The 14,013-nt window shown below is 40.6% G+C and overlaps 1 protein-coding gene across 1 annotated transcript in view; it reads right to left on the bottom strand.

Moving 5' to 3' along the window:
• AGPS (alkylglycerone phosphate synthase) overlaps positions 1 to 14,013 on the bottom strand; it is a 317,568-nt gene that overhangs the window by 124,462 nt on the left and 179,093 nt on the right. Inside the window, exon 12 of the mRNA XM_077448089.1 lies at positions 4,051 to 4,102. Within this exon, the coding sequence (XP_077304215.1) occupies positions 4,051 to 4,102 (52 nt within the window). The remainder of the gene's footprint in view (positions 1 to 4,050; positions 4,103 to 14,013) is intronic.

Below are 14,013 nucleotides of genomic sequence, written 5' to 3'. Positions count from 1 at the left end.
TCACCAACAATGTTTAGGTAGGTTGTACATGTCAAATTAACATCCATATGAATGGCAGGACCCAATGTTTCCCATTAGAAGATTGCCCAAAGCATCACACTGCCTCTGACATACTTGGTATGCCTTCTTCCAATGGTGCATCCTGGTGGCATCTCTTCCCCGGGTAAGCAAAGCAGACGCACCCGGCCATCCACATTAAGTAAAAGAAAACGTGATTTATGAGACTGGACCAACTTCTTCCATTGCTCTGTTGTACAGTTCTGATGGTCACGTGCCCATTGCGGGCACTTTCGGCTGTGGACACGGGTCAGCATGGGCGCTGTGACCGGTCTGCAGCTACGCAGCTCCAGACACATCAAACTGTAATCCCTCTTAATGCTTTCAACACATCAAGGGACAACATGTTTACTTTCTGCCTCATATATCCTACCTACTTTCAGATGCCATTGTAACAAGACAAATCAATGTTCTTTACTTTAACCCGTCAGTGGTCATAAAGTTGTGACTGATCGAAGACACGTGTGTGTATATGTATTATATATATATATATATATATGTGTGTGTATATGTATATATATATATGTGTGTGTATATGTATATATATATATATATATATATATATATGTGTGTGTATATGTATATATATATATATATATATATATATATGTGTGTGTATATGTATATATATATATATATATATATGTGTGTGTATATGTATATATATATATATATATATGTGTGTGTATATGTATATATATATATATATATATGTGTGTGTATATGTATATATATATATATGTGTGTGTATATGTATATATATATATATGTGTGTGTATATGTATATATATATATATGTGTGTGTATATGTATATATATATATATGTGTGTGTATATGTATATATATATATATGTGTGTGTATATGTATATATATATATATATGTGTGTGTATATGTATATATATATATATATATATATATATATATATATATATATATATATATATATATATATATGTGTATATGTATATATATATATATGTGTGTATATGTGTATATATATGTGTGTGTATATGTGTATATGTGTATATATATATATATATATATATATATATATATATATATATATATATATATATATATATATATCGTATTTTTCGGACTATAAGGCGCACGTAAAAGCCTAAATTTTCTCACAAAATCGACCGTGCGCCTTATAGTCCGGTGCGCCTTATATATGACCTGTTGACATGATGGCAAGCGCCGAATTCGTTTTCTTCACTTGGGCTTTAACAGTATCTGTCAGATGGGCGCGCATGGAGTCACAGATCAATAGGGATGGAGATTAGTGGAAAAAGCCACCCGGTCTCTTACCGTAAACTGACGTACCGTAAACCTCTCAGGTTGTTCTACTGCGTGACTGATAGCGATGAGTTTGAAATCCGCTTCGTAAGCATGTCTCTTAACAGGAGCCATTTTTGGGGCAGCGGGTATACCGTAGAAAATGAACGAATGAATGCGCACACCTCCTGACTAAGATGGCCGTAATGCTCACGAAGCTGCACTGCTTGGATTGGGCATTACGGCCATCTTAGTCAGGAGGTGTGCGCATTCATTCGTTCATTTTCTACGGTATACCCGCTGCCCCAAAAATGGCTCCTGTTAAGAGACATGCTTACGAAGCGGATTTCAAACTGAAGGCTATCAGTCATGCAGTAGAGCATGGAAATAGAGTAGCTGCGAGAGAATTCAACATTAATGAATCAATGGTACGAAAGTGGAGGAAGCAAGAAGATGCCCTGCGCCAGGTAAAGAAGACCAAACTGAGTTTCCGAGGAAACAAAGCAAGATGGCCACGGTTGGAGGACAAAATTGAACAGTGGGTTATTGAACAGAGAACCGCAGGTAGAAGCGTCTCTACTGTCTCTATTCGACTCAAAGCAACAGCGATCGCACGCGACATGGAGATCAACGACTTTCGAGGAGGTCCCTCTTGGTGCTTCCGTTTCATGAAAAGGCGGAATCTCTCTATCCGCACAAGAACCACTATGTCACAGCAACTGCCAAAGGATTACGAAGAAAAGCTGGCCATTTTCCATACCTACTGCAAGAACAAGATCAATGAACAGAAAATCCGACCAGAGCACATCACCAACATGGACGAGGTCCCCCTTACCTTTGATATCCCTGTAAACCGTACTGTCGAGAGAACAGGGACCAGTACGGTATCTATACGCACTACAGGAAACGAAAAGTCATCCTTCACTGTAGTTCTCGGTTGCCAGGCTAATGGCCAGAAACTACCACCCATGGTAATTTTCAAGAGGACTCTGCCAAAAGAAAAGTTTCCGGTTGGCATCATCATCAAGGCTAACCCGAAGGGCTGGATGGACGAGGAGAAGATGAGTGAGTGGCTGAGAGAGGTTTACGTCAAGAGACCGGGTGGCTTTTTCCACGAATCTCCATCCCTATTGGTCTGTGACTCCATGCGCGCCCATCTGACAGATACTGTCAAAGCCCAAGTGAAGAAAACTAATTCGGTGCTTGCCATCATTCCGGGTGGATTAACCAAAGAACTGCAGCCACTAGATATAGGTGTCAACAGGTCGTTTAAAGTTAAACTGCGAGCTGCGTGGGAGCATTGGATGACAGAAGGCGAACACACATTCACCAACACAGGGAGGCAACGCCGGGCGAGTTACGCCACTATCTGCCAGTGGATCGTGGATGCCTGGGCGAAGGTATCAGTCACCAGTGTAATCCGAGCTTTCAAGAAGTCCGGAATTATCACTGAACAGCTAAGTACCGGTACCGATGACAGCAACGAGACTGACTCGGATACTGATGAGAATGATGAGAGGGATACGGGCGTGCTTGATGCCGAAATCGCCCAATTGTTAAACTCAGACACTGAAGATGAAGAATTTGATGGATTTGCGGGAGAAGAATAAAGTGAAAAAGTGAGTGTCTGGTTTTGTACGGTATTCACCGGTAACTGAACAGTGTTAAGAGTTATTGAAGAATAAAGTGAAAAAGTGAGTGTCTGGTTTTGTATTTAATTGAACAGTGTTAAGAGTTATTGTTATAGACCATTTTTTGGTTATTGCTAAAGAGTTGAATAAAATTTGACTTACAGTACCGCATCCGAGTTGTGTTTCATTAAATGCGCCTTATAATCCAGTGCGCCTTATAGTCCGATGCGCCTTATATATGGAAATATCCATTATATTAGCCGGTCGTTGCTAGTGCGCCTTATAATCCGGTGCGCCTTATCGTCCGAAAAATACGGTATATATATATGTGTGTGTGTGTGTGTGTGTGTGTGTGTGTGTTACACACACACACATTATATATATATATATATATATATATATATATATATATATATATATATATATATATATATATATATATATATATATATATATATATATATATATATATATATATATATATATATACATACATACACACACACACACACACACACACATACACACACACACACACACATACACACACATACACACTGTATAACTATAAGAAAACAACATAGCAAACTTTAAGTCTTTACTATATGAAAAGGTGAACATGGGCTGTTCCTGTATCATGCATTTCTTTTTTGTGGCGTTAACCTAAGCGTATATCCAGTATATCCACTATCTGTCTGATAAAAATAAAGCATATAATGTACAACTGGTAAGCTCACTCCTTTGTGCTGACAATTTAGTTCTGTCTGAAGCGTTGCACAATTTATTCTCCTGAAGTCAATTTGTTCCCTCAGTCAAATACAGGAGAGTGACTGTTCACTAATTAAGGTTCCAATCCCTAACTGTACACTTCTGATAACTGGACGGCATATTAACAAGACATTGTGAGGGTTAAAATAATTACATATTGATTAGTATTGATTGAAAAAACAAGCCGGTGAGTCTGATGTTATAATTCTGTAGCAGCATTTTGCAGACACATTAGGGACTGGATACATGTGCTTATCACACTGTTTCATCAGCACAAATAGTTAGGCACGCTAAGCAGAATCGTGACACTTACCGAACTGAAACTGAGCATTGTCCATAAGGCGAATCGAAGCTGGAGCACATCTCTGAAACAGAAAGATATGTTCACATAAAAACATAGCACTTAAAGAAAAAGAAGACCATCTTCACACTAGAGATGGACAAAAAAAATAAAATATGTCCGCATGGACCAAGTCAAAAACAGACAATAGCCAATCAGTAACTAAAGCCTAGTACACACCATGAGGTTCAAAGCTGACAGCTCTGAAGGGAGCTGCTGTACTAACAATCCAACGTTAGTAAAGCGATCTCCCCACTGAGCTATTGTGTTCCAACAGGGCACTCCGGTCAGCGCTCTCAGCCATTGATTGGGAGCCAGCTGGCTTTTCCAGCATGCACATCCAACAGCCTTCTGTCTGACAAGCATACACAGGGGCCAAATATCGAACATTTTTTATTGAACTGGTCAATTTTGCCCAACAATCGCCCCATGTGTAGTCTTAACCAACCAGCAAACAAGTCCCTCAAGTCTTGATATTTGCAAGAAACGAGGATGTTTTAAACATCACTTGCAATAATTAGGTTGTATGGGAGTTTAAGACTACTTCTAGACAAACTCAGATTTCAGTTTAAGGTTTTGTATATTGCTTGTGGCTATAGCAAAGATACTTCCAGCAGAATTAATAGTTCCATGCAACTGTCTTAAATCTTATCTGAAGTCCCACACCATTTCCTGTACTGTAACTTGTAAGTTAAATACCCACTTGTAAGCTTCCTGTACCCCCATTACTCACGAGTGCCCTTATGCAGACGAGTAGCGCTGAATAGGGTGGGTATGTCTGGCCATGTCTATGGGATTATTGGGTACACAGGAAAGGAAAGGGTAGTAGACACACTGTACAACTGCTATATAAGGAAAATGGAAGAAAGTATCAATATCCGAGGTTGTATAATGCTTGGAATTTCATTTGGGCTTCCTTCAAAATGAAGGCTTCACAATAATCATAAATGTAGACTAAGTATGGAAATGAGCTAAAGAGTGACAATAAATCCACATGTGCTCACCGAAAATATAAGTATTCATTTTGAACAAAGAAATTGATTTGCAACCAAAAAGAACACAAGTCTATACTCTGAAACAAAAGTGCTAGTCTTATGCCAGCCACAACTTTCCTCCTTGGCTCAAAGTGGTAGTAAAGGTTTGAAAGAAATGGTGTGAGATGGACTACAAATCAGCCATAAAGACAAAATGGTGCATCATGAATGTGCGCTTTGATATTTTTAATGGCACCCTACACACATTTCTATACAAAATGTACGTACATGGATGACACAAACATGGGAGAAAAGGGCAGATGTGGTTATGGTCCTTGGACAGCATTGAAAATAAATATTAATGTTTAACGCATGACAATGTACCCCCGTACTCCCCCCCCACCCCAAAAAAAGCATGCACAAGTGTGGTAGGGTCCTAAAACCGCCTAACGTTCAAAGTCTGCTAAAGTGAAAGCTGATTGCTAGACTATAGAAGGCAGAACTCATCAGAATGATGCACATTATCCATTCCCCTTCATAAGAATAAAGCTTCTACAAGCTTAAGGCTGGGTTCACACTAGAGATTGCAGCAGCACACAGCAGGAGTCCGATGTATCTCCATTCACCGGTTCGGGTCCAGTTTCAGCCCGAATTGTGGGCTGAATTCGGATCTGAAAAGGACCAAAAGACACACTTGATTCCTGCTGTGAGCCTCGGCAGAGATGTGTGAAACGGCTCCATAGAGAGCCAGTCACAATCTCCCGCTATACAAATTTGATGCGGCGAAACTCGCATCCAATTCGCAGTAGTGTGAACCCAGCTTTAAAGTGGTTCTAAGAACGTACTTTTTTTACCTTAATGCGTTTCATGGATTAAACCTAAAAAAACTATAGGTGCCAGAGGACCTCCCCTGCCCCCCCCCCCCCCCCCCCCTTATACTTATCTAAGCCCGAACTCAATCCAGCATTGTGCACGAGAGCAGTGGAAATCACTTTTACAAAAATCACTTCAAAGAAAACCTACAGACAATTGATCCACAAGAAAAAAAAAAACCCCACCTACGTGCTTGCTCCCGGTTAGTGCCACAGGTAGCATCGCCACCAATGCATGGTCAGCTTATGTCTGGACCACCGCCTCTATAGAAATCACCTGCTAAAAGTATGTGCACAAGGTATGTGTAAAGAAAAAAAAAAAAAAGTTAGATTTGATACTTGTGATTCTCTGTAATCTGAACTGGGTGTGATGTCACCTTCCTCCAAGAAAAATTGTTGGGGAATGAAGAGAAGAACAAATCTCATCAGAAGACACTCCATTTCAATGCAAGAGCATCTTCTAGCAAGGGTGATACCACACTCCTTGTTAGGTGCCATGGGTAAAAGTATAAAATCAATTTATTTTTTCCTTTACAGGTACATTTTGCACACATACTCATAGCAGGTGATTTTTACAGGTGGAGAGGGCCAAAACACCATAAGCAGACCTTGCATTTTACTAGTTAAATCATCTGACATTTACCATTTCTGCAAGTATTAGAAGTCATCAGTTAAATACAATCATGTAAGGTCTCTTTCACACAGCTGTCCGTTCAGGTCCGTCTATCAGTTTTTTTTAGGCGGACCTGAACGGACGCTTCATAGACTTCTATTGTCTGCTGACATCCGACCTGCTCAGATCCGAAAAAGTGTGACAGAGGAAAAACTTACTTTTCCATCCTTCTGAGGATGTCCTTCCTCATTCTTTATGGGGCCAATATGGTCTGTCCATTTTTTACTGCTTACATACTTAAAGAATTTCTTGTTTTTTTTTTTGCTCTCCTCCGCTATGTTTTTCATGTTCTATCTTAGCTGTCCTTATTGCACTCTTACATTTAATATGCTCTTAAAGCAAATCCATATCTCCTTAGTGTTCTTTGTTGCTAAGATTTTATCCCAATTTATGCCTTCTAGCAAGCTTCGTAGTTTAGGGAATTTTGGCTCTTTGAAATTTAGTGTCTTTGTATTCCCTTGTTTCCTATTTGTGTGATTTATACTGAAGCCAATTGACCTGTGATCGCTGTTACCTAAATTGCCCTGCATTTCTACATCTGTGATCAGGTCTGTACTGTTGGTAATCAGTAGATCCAGTAACGCTTTATTTCTAGTTGGTGAGTCTACCATCTGACCCATAAAATTGTCCTGCAAGACATTTAGGAACTGGTGAGCCTTAGATGAATGTGCGGTTCCCTCCACCCAGTCTATGTCTGGATAGTTAAAATCCCCCGTTATGATAACATTTCCCATCCCCGCTGCTAATCCAAATTGTGATAGGAGATCTGTCTCCCCCTCGTCCCTCAGGTTAGTGGGCCTATAGCATACTCCCAGTATTTTCCCCTAAGCTTCATCCCTTTGGAGCTCTACTCATAAGGATGCCACATCCTCCCTAGCTCCCTTAGTGATGTCATCGCTCACATTCCCTTGTACATTATTCTTGATATATAGGCATACCCCCCCCCCCTTTTTTTTTACCCTCTCTATCCTTGCAATAAAGGATATACCGTTGAATGTTTGCCAGACAATCATGGGAGCTGCTGAACCAGGTCTCTGAAATTCCCACAAAATCCTCCTCGTACAACAGTATCTCTAGTTCACCCATGTTGTGCAAAAGGCTCCTGACACTGGTGAACAGGCCACATAGTTTAGACTGGTCGCACATTATCATCTTATTGGGTGTTCCAAGATTGTAACTAGGACTTGCTACTATACATACCTTGGGTTTATGTGCTTTGGTCAACCTACCACTAATGCGCCCAATACTACTCTCTGGAATATGTTCCACGCCATCTCTACCTCTGGACCTTGCCCCCCACCATCGCCTAATTTAAAAACCCCTTTAACTTTTTGGCCATCTTCATTGCACGAGAGTTTATGAGCATTTGGTTTTATGTATTTTTCCCAAAACATTCCCTTCTGCTCATTTTTGACTATAATCAATGTATACTTAAAAGTGACTAAAACTCTAAAACAACGTGTTTACAGTGGTGAAAATGATTTGATCCCTTGCCGTTTTTGTAAGTTTGCCCACTTACAAAGAAATGAAGGTTCTAGAATTGTTATCATAGGTGTATTTTAAATGAGAGACAGAATATCAGCCAAAAATCCTGAAAAACATGATACAAATGTTATAAAAGAAGTTGAAGTTCAGCGAGTAAAAAAAGGATTTGATCCCCTACCAACCAACAATAACTCACATATGGTACACAGATTAGTCCTGCCAATTTAAGAATGTGCTCCTCGTTATGTGTATGAAAGACAACGGTCCACAGAATCTCTTTCTACACCATCATGGGCAAGACCAAAGAGCTGTCAAAGGATGTCAGGGACAGAATTGTAGACCTGCACAAGGCTGGAATGTGCTACAAGACCATTAACAAGAAGCTTGGTAAGAAGGAGAAAACGGTTGCAGCGATTATTCGCAAATGTAAGAAATATAAAATAACCATCAGTCACCCTCGGTCTGGAGCTCCATGCAAGATTTCGCCCCATGGGGTAAGGACGACCATGAGAAAAGTGAGGGATGAGCCCAGAACTACATGGGAGGAGCTTGTAAATGATCTCAAGGCAGTTGGGACTAGTCACCAAACAAACTATTAGTAACACAATAAGCCATGGATTGAAATCCTGCAGAACCCGCAAGGTCCCCCTTCTCAAGAAGGCATATGTACAGGGTCGTCTGAAGTTTGTCAGTGAACATCTCCGTAAGGTACAGGCTGACTTTGTTGTACTGAGGGGCCAATGGCCATGTATTGTAAAATCTTGGATGAGACCCTTCTGCTCTCAGCCAGCAAACACTGAAGATGATTCATGGATGGATCTTCCAGCATGACAATGAACCAAAACATACTGCCAAGGTAACAAAAGAATGGCTCAAGAAAAAGCACATTGAGGTCACGTAGTGGCCTAGCCAGTCTCCAGACCTAATCCTATAGAAAATTTATGGAGGGAGCTAAAATTTGAGTTGCCAAGCGACAGCCAGGAAACCTTAAGGATTTAGAGAAGATCTGTAAAGACTGGCCCAAAATACCTCCTGAGAACCAACAACAAGAAAAGTCTTACCTCTGTGCATGCCAACAAGGGTTTCTCCACCCTTGTTTGCATGCAAGTCATGTTTTTCTTGGGGATCAAATGTGTTTTACTCACTGAACTGCAACCCAATTTATAACAATTGTATCATGTGTTTTTTTTTATTTTTTTTCTGGATTTTTGGATCATATTCTGTCTCTATCATTTAAAATACACTTATGATAAAAAAAAATTAGACCTTTCATTTCTTTGAAAGTGGGCAAACTTACAAAATCTGCAGGGGCTCAAATAATTATTTTCCCCAGTGTATGCTTGTCAAACTGTTTATCTGCTCAAAAGCTACTCTCAAAATTGCAATTCGGATGCGTCTGTAAATATGCCTGTAAACTCCCTAATGTGCATAGACAAATAGGCTAACACACAGCTGGTTATATAGGCTGAGAAAAAAAAAAAAAAAAGACGCCCAAGGCCTGTATAAGCAGCATTTTTTATGCCCAGTGTGCATGGACCCTGAAGATGCGAAGGGCTGCTATGCACAGATCTTGTATTATTAGCAGCAGCTGAGGAACAGGTGTTTAACACGATAGGAAGTATAATCCCAGAATTGTCTGATAACAAGGATTGCAGCTCTCGAGGAATAGAAACACACAGGTCAGTGGTCTGCTGTGAGATGCAGCATAATTCACCCAGAGGCCACAGCTCTGGTTATCTGCCTGCACAGACATTACATAAGTAGGACAGACATGAGCATAGACCAGGGTGATACCATTACACAATCTGCTCATAATCTTCATCCATTTTTCATTTCTTGACTGAACATATAAATAAAACAGCTTTGCTCTTTAAAAATACTTTTTAATTTCAAAGTGTGCATACTAGAGTTGATTGTAGCCATATTAATGCAAGTAACAAAAACTACTGTCCGTACTGAGTACTGTCCGTGATACTTTTTAATTTTGAACATCCAAAATTTCAGGAAAAGCCTTTGGGGTGTCTGTCTTCTGCTAAAACTGTGTATTAGTACTGCTTGGACCTTGAAGAAGAGGGTACACCCCGAAATCTTGTCCTGTGGATGTTCATGCAAATTAAAAACAAAAGGTGCATCAGTCCTCAAGTGTGCTTACACAGAGCTCCCTGGATTTTTTGTGAAGCATCAATGCTTAGCCCCTGTTCACACTTTTGTGCTGCAAATTCACAGCAATTCTGTGCGGATTTCGCACCGCAAGGAAACCGATGCGAGGGTGTATGTTAACGAACCCACAAAATCGGGTTGAAAAAAACACAGTGCGATTTGCAGAATAAGATCGTATGGGTGTGAACACCCAAATATCCAATTCTGGTACAGCCAAAAAATATGATTTTTTACTTACCGGAAAATCCATTTCTGAGTTCATTGACAGACACAGCCTTCTATCTTCATAACGATAGGGTTATATCGCCTCCGCAGGAGTAGGACTAGGCAGAACAAAACACTTGGCCACTCGCATGGGCCATCCACAGTCCTGCTCTAGGTATTCAGTTTAGTAGCAAGCAGTAATAGCATTATCAAAAGAACTCCATAGAGGGGTGGGTGCTGTGTCTGTCAAACTCAGAGAAATGGATTTTATGGTAAGTTAAAAAATCCTATTTTCGCATTCATTCATTAACAGACACAGCCTTCTATCTTCATAAAGATAGGGACGTCCCAAAGCAGTGTCAACATGAGGGGTGGGAAAATGAAAAATCCCAAGGCTAATACAAGAGCCAACCAACTACAATGCTCCTAAATGTCCCCCCTGATGTGATACGTTTAGGAGATGAAGCTCCAGGAATTTCTATGCCCCGGAGCCATGAGGCGGCTATAACAGGGCTCAGAAACCGAGATCGCCATGCTGCAGATCTACGGGACTGGGGAGGGTGAGGAGGGGGTCCTGTGTAAGTTCACCTTACAGATTTTTCTGTAAAGGTGAACATACCCTTTAATCATGGGGAATCGTTGGGAATGTGGCCTGGCTGGAGCCTGGGCCGAGGTCGTCTTTCATCTCACTTCATGCACATGGGTCTGTGTCATGATGTGCGGCTTATGGATCTTTTCCTTTGACATTAAAGTGGTTGTAAACTCTCCTATAGTACATTTCTACATTCCTTACATATACCGGTAGCTCTGTTTTATATTCCCCACAGATGCATAGTTTGTGAGAAATCGATCTCTGTCCCCCGCAGCGACATTTGTGCATGGGCCTTTCTGCTCCGATTCATTGCACACTCAGTGGGCTGTCAAACCCGTCACAAAAGGTGCCATGCCGACGTCATCAGCACGCGGCGGCATCCATTTTAATTCCCACAAAAGCTCCGGCAATTGCAGGCCATGTAAACGGGTCTGGCCAGCAAGATAAGCAGTATAGCACATGTGCGGGATTACGACAGAAATATACTCTGCTCTGGAAAAGGATACCAGACGCTGACATGACGCAGGCTGCTGTCGGAGACAGAGAAAGTAAGAAAAATGTACATAAAACCTGACATGAATAGCAGAATTGACATGACTTTGCAATGTTTGCAAGTATTGATTCAATGATAAATGTGGATTCTGTAGGCCGAGGTTACTTCCCCTTTAAATGAAAACTGACTTTCAGCTCAGATCCCTGCCTCCACAATTAAGCTCAATGTAGGTGAAACATGTTAAAGGGGCGTAACCAATGGGCTGGGATCTGAGCCGAAGCCAGTTGAAAACAGTGTGCGGTGGTATCTGCATGCTATATTACACATTTTGGAGTGAAAGTGTTCTATTGTTTCCAACACCTGAATACAGAGAGTAAATCTGGGAGACTGGTACTGCATGCTTTAAGTGACGCCGATCTGATATGGGGTTTGTGAGGCCTATTTATGGCCATCTTGGGACTCCAAGGCAGGAAGGGTTGGGAATATGGCAGTGCTGTCTGGCAAGGGTGAGTGGATAAAAAGACATGCTGCACAGAACAAAAAACATTTGCCAGATGTATATATATATATATATATATATATATATATATATATATATATATATATATATGTATATAAATATAATAAAATTATCATCTTTCAATAAATTCAGAATATTGGTCCATTACCATACTGGATGAAAAAAAAAAACGACAAAAAAATAAAAAAAAAACCCTGCGTTTTAGACTCTGGAAGAACCATTAGTGGGTTAGTGGTTAGCACTGTTGCCTAGCACTGAAGTCCCCAGTCTGAATCCCAGTCCGGTCACTATCTGCATGGAGTTCGCATGTTCTATACTTGTGCATGTCTCCTCTGGGCACTGGTTTTCTCCCACATTCCAAAGACATGCTGGTAGGATAATTGCCTCCTGTTCAAATTGGCCCTAGTGAGTGTGCATGCATGAGAGATGGGCACCTTGGATTGCAAGCTTCTAGAGGGCAGGAACTATATAAAACTGTACAGTATGTAAAGCACCGTGCAAATGGGCAGGGCCTGTAATAAATTAATGGACTTTTATCCGGCAAAAATTGTACAACACTCTGATTCCATGCTTAACACACCTTTGTTTAATCATTCAGCCAGTAGGGATAAAAAATGGACTTTTCTAGTGTTACATTAAAGGAAGCATTACTGCTGGTCCATTACAATAGCTTACCAGTATAATGGATGGCATTGTGCCTAAAAATATACAATTCTCCCAGAAAGAGAAATTTATAAACGACAGCGTGTTGTAAGATACACTGTTTAGAAGGCTAGAAACCCCTGATCAAAAGTCAGGAAACCATCACTCAGATCGATGTGAGCACACATTTGTTTTGCCAACATTTACCCGCCAGTAATGACAAACCCTAACCAAACTAATATATACCACAGGCCCCTACATCCAAACACAGGAAGGAAAGTTAATGTCAATGGTGATTTATAGGCAGAGTGGACGTGTGCTGTTTTTTAAGTGCCACCGATTCCAACCTGGTAGTTGCAGAGGCAGAGCTGGTCATTTTGAGCTTTGATTCTGTGACCCATAACACTGCCCTGGTTCCTGTAATTATATAACCCATGTGGCTGGAAAGGAGGAAACAAAGCCATCTAATAAATCAACAGCTCCCCAAGACACTGAAAATATCTTGCTGCAAATTTGCAGACCTACCGACAAACGAGGTGGAAAAAAAAAAGTTTCAATAATTTATGTACGCAAGTTCGGCTAAAACACATACACAATGCACCATTTATTAATGCAGCCTAAAGCAACAGAGTATTTGCTGAAACCTCGAACAGGTACAAAACCTACAAAAATTTATATTTATCCAAAAACAATTCAGGCTAGGCTGCATATAGTAGAACAGTATTGTCCTGGATATTTTATACATAGGCAACTCCTATCCTCAAATTGATTAGTGGTTCCAAATTAATAATTATTACTGTAGTAAGAAACAGAGGGCCCAAGCCTGAGGGCTGAAGCAGCAGGGAAGGTGTTAGGAAAAGAGCTGACAGTGGTACAGCATTCATACAGAACACAAGGACGCTGTATTACAAGGCCTTTGCAGTAGCATTTACCACTGGATATCCAGATATTCAACTCAGGAACTTTTAAGTATGCATTTTGTCTGTATGGACATGCTTTTTAGATGTCCATTGGCAAAATGCTACTGGAAAGGCCACAGAAACAGGATTATCAGAAGTAAAGTAGAACCTCAGATTGCGAGTAATGCGATTAACAAGCGTTTTGCAATACAAGCTATTTTTTAAAAATCCTGACTCGGTTTGCAAGTGTTATCTCGCAAAGCTAGCAGGATTCAAGCCTCTGCGGCGTGCAGTATCACATGTGGCCATAGGTGTGGGGGCGACGGTGACACTCGGAGCCATTCAGAAATACTCAGTTCCCGAGCGTTTCTTAGCATTTCTGAGGGCTTCCGAGTGCATCCGAGCTGTCTGAGTATTTACGA

Source organism: Lithobates pipiens, unplaced genomic scaffold (assembly GCF_037356315.1).
Source record: "Lithobates pipiens isolate NorthernLeopardFrog02 unplaced genomic scaffold, aLitPip1_a1.2 Scaffold_22, whole genome shotgun sequence".
NCBI classification, from domain to species: domain Eukaryota; kingdom Metazoa; phylum Chordata; class Amphibia; order Anura; family Ranidae; genus Lithobates; species Lithobates pipiens.
This window is presented reverse-complemented; position numbering and strand designations above follow the sequence as displayed.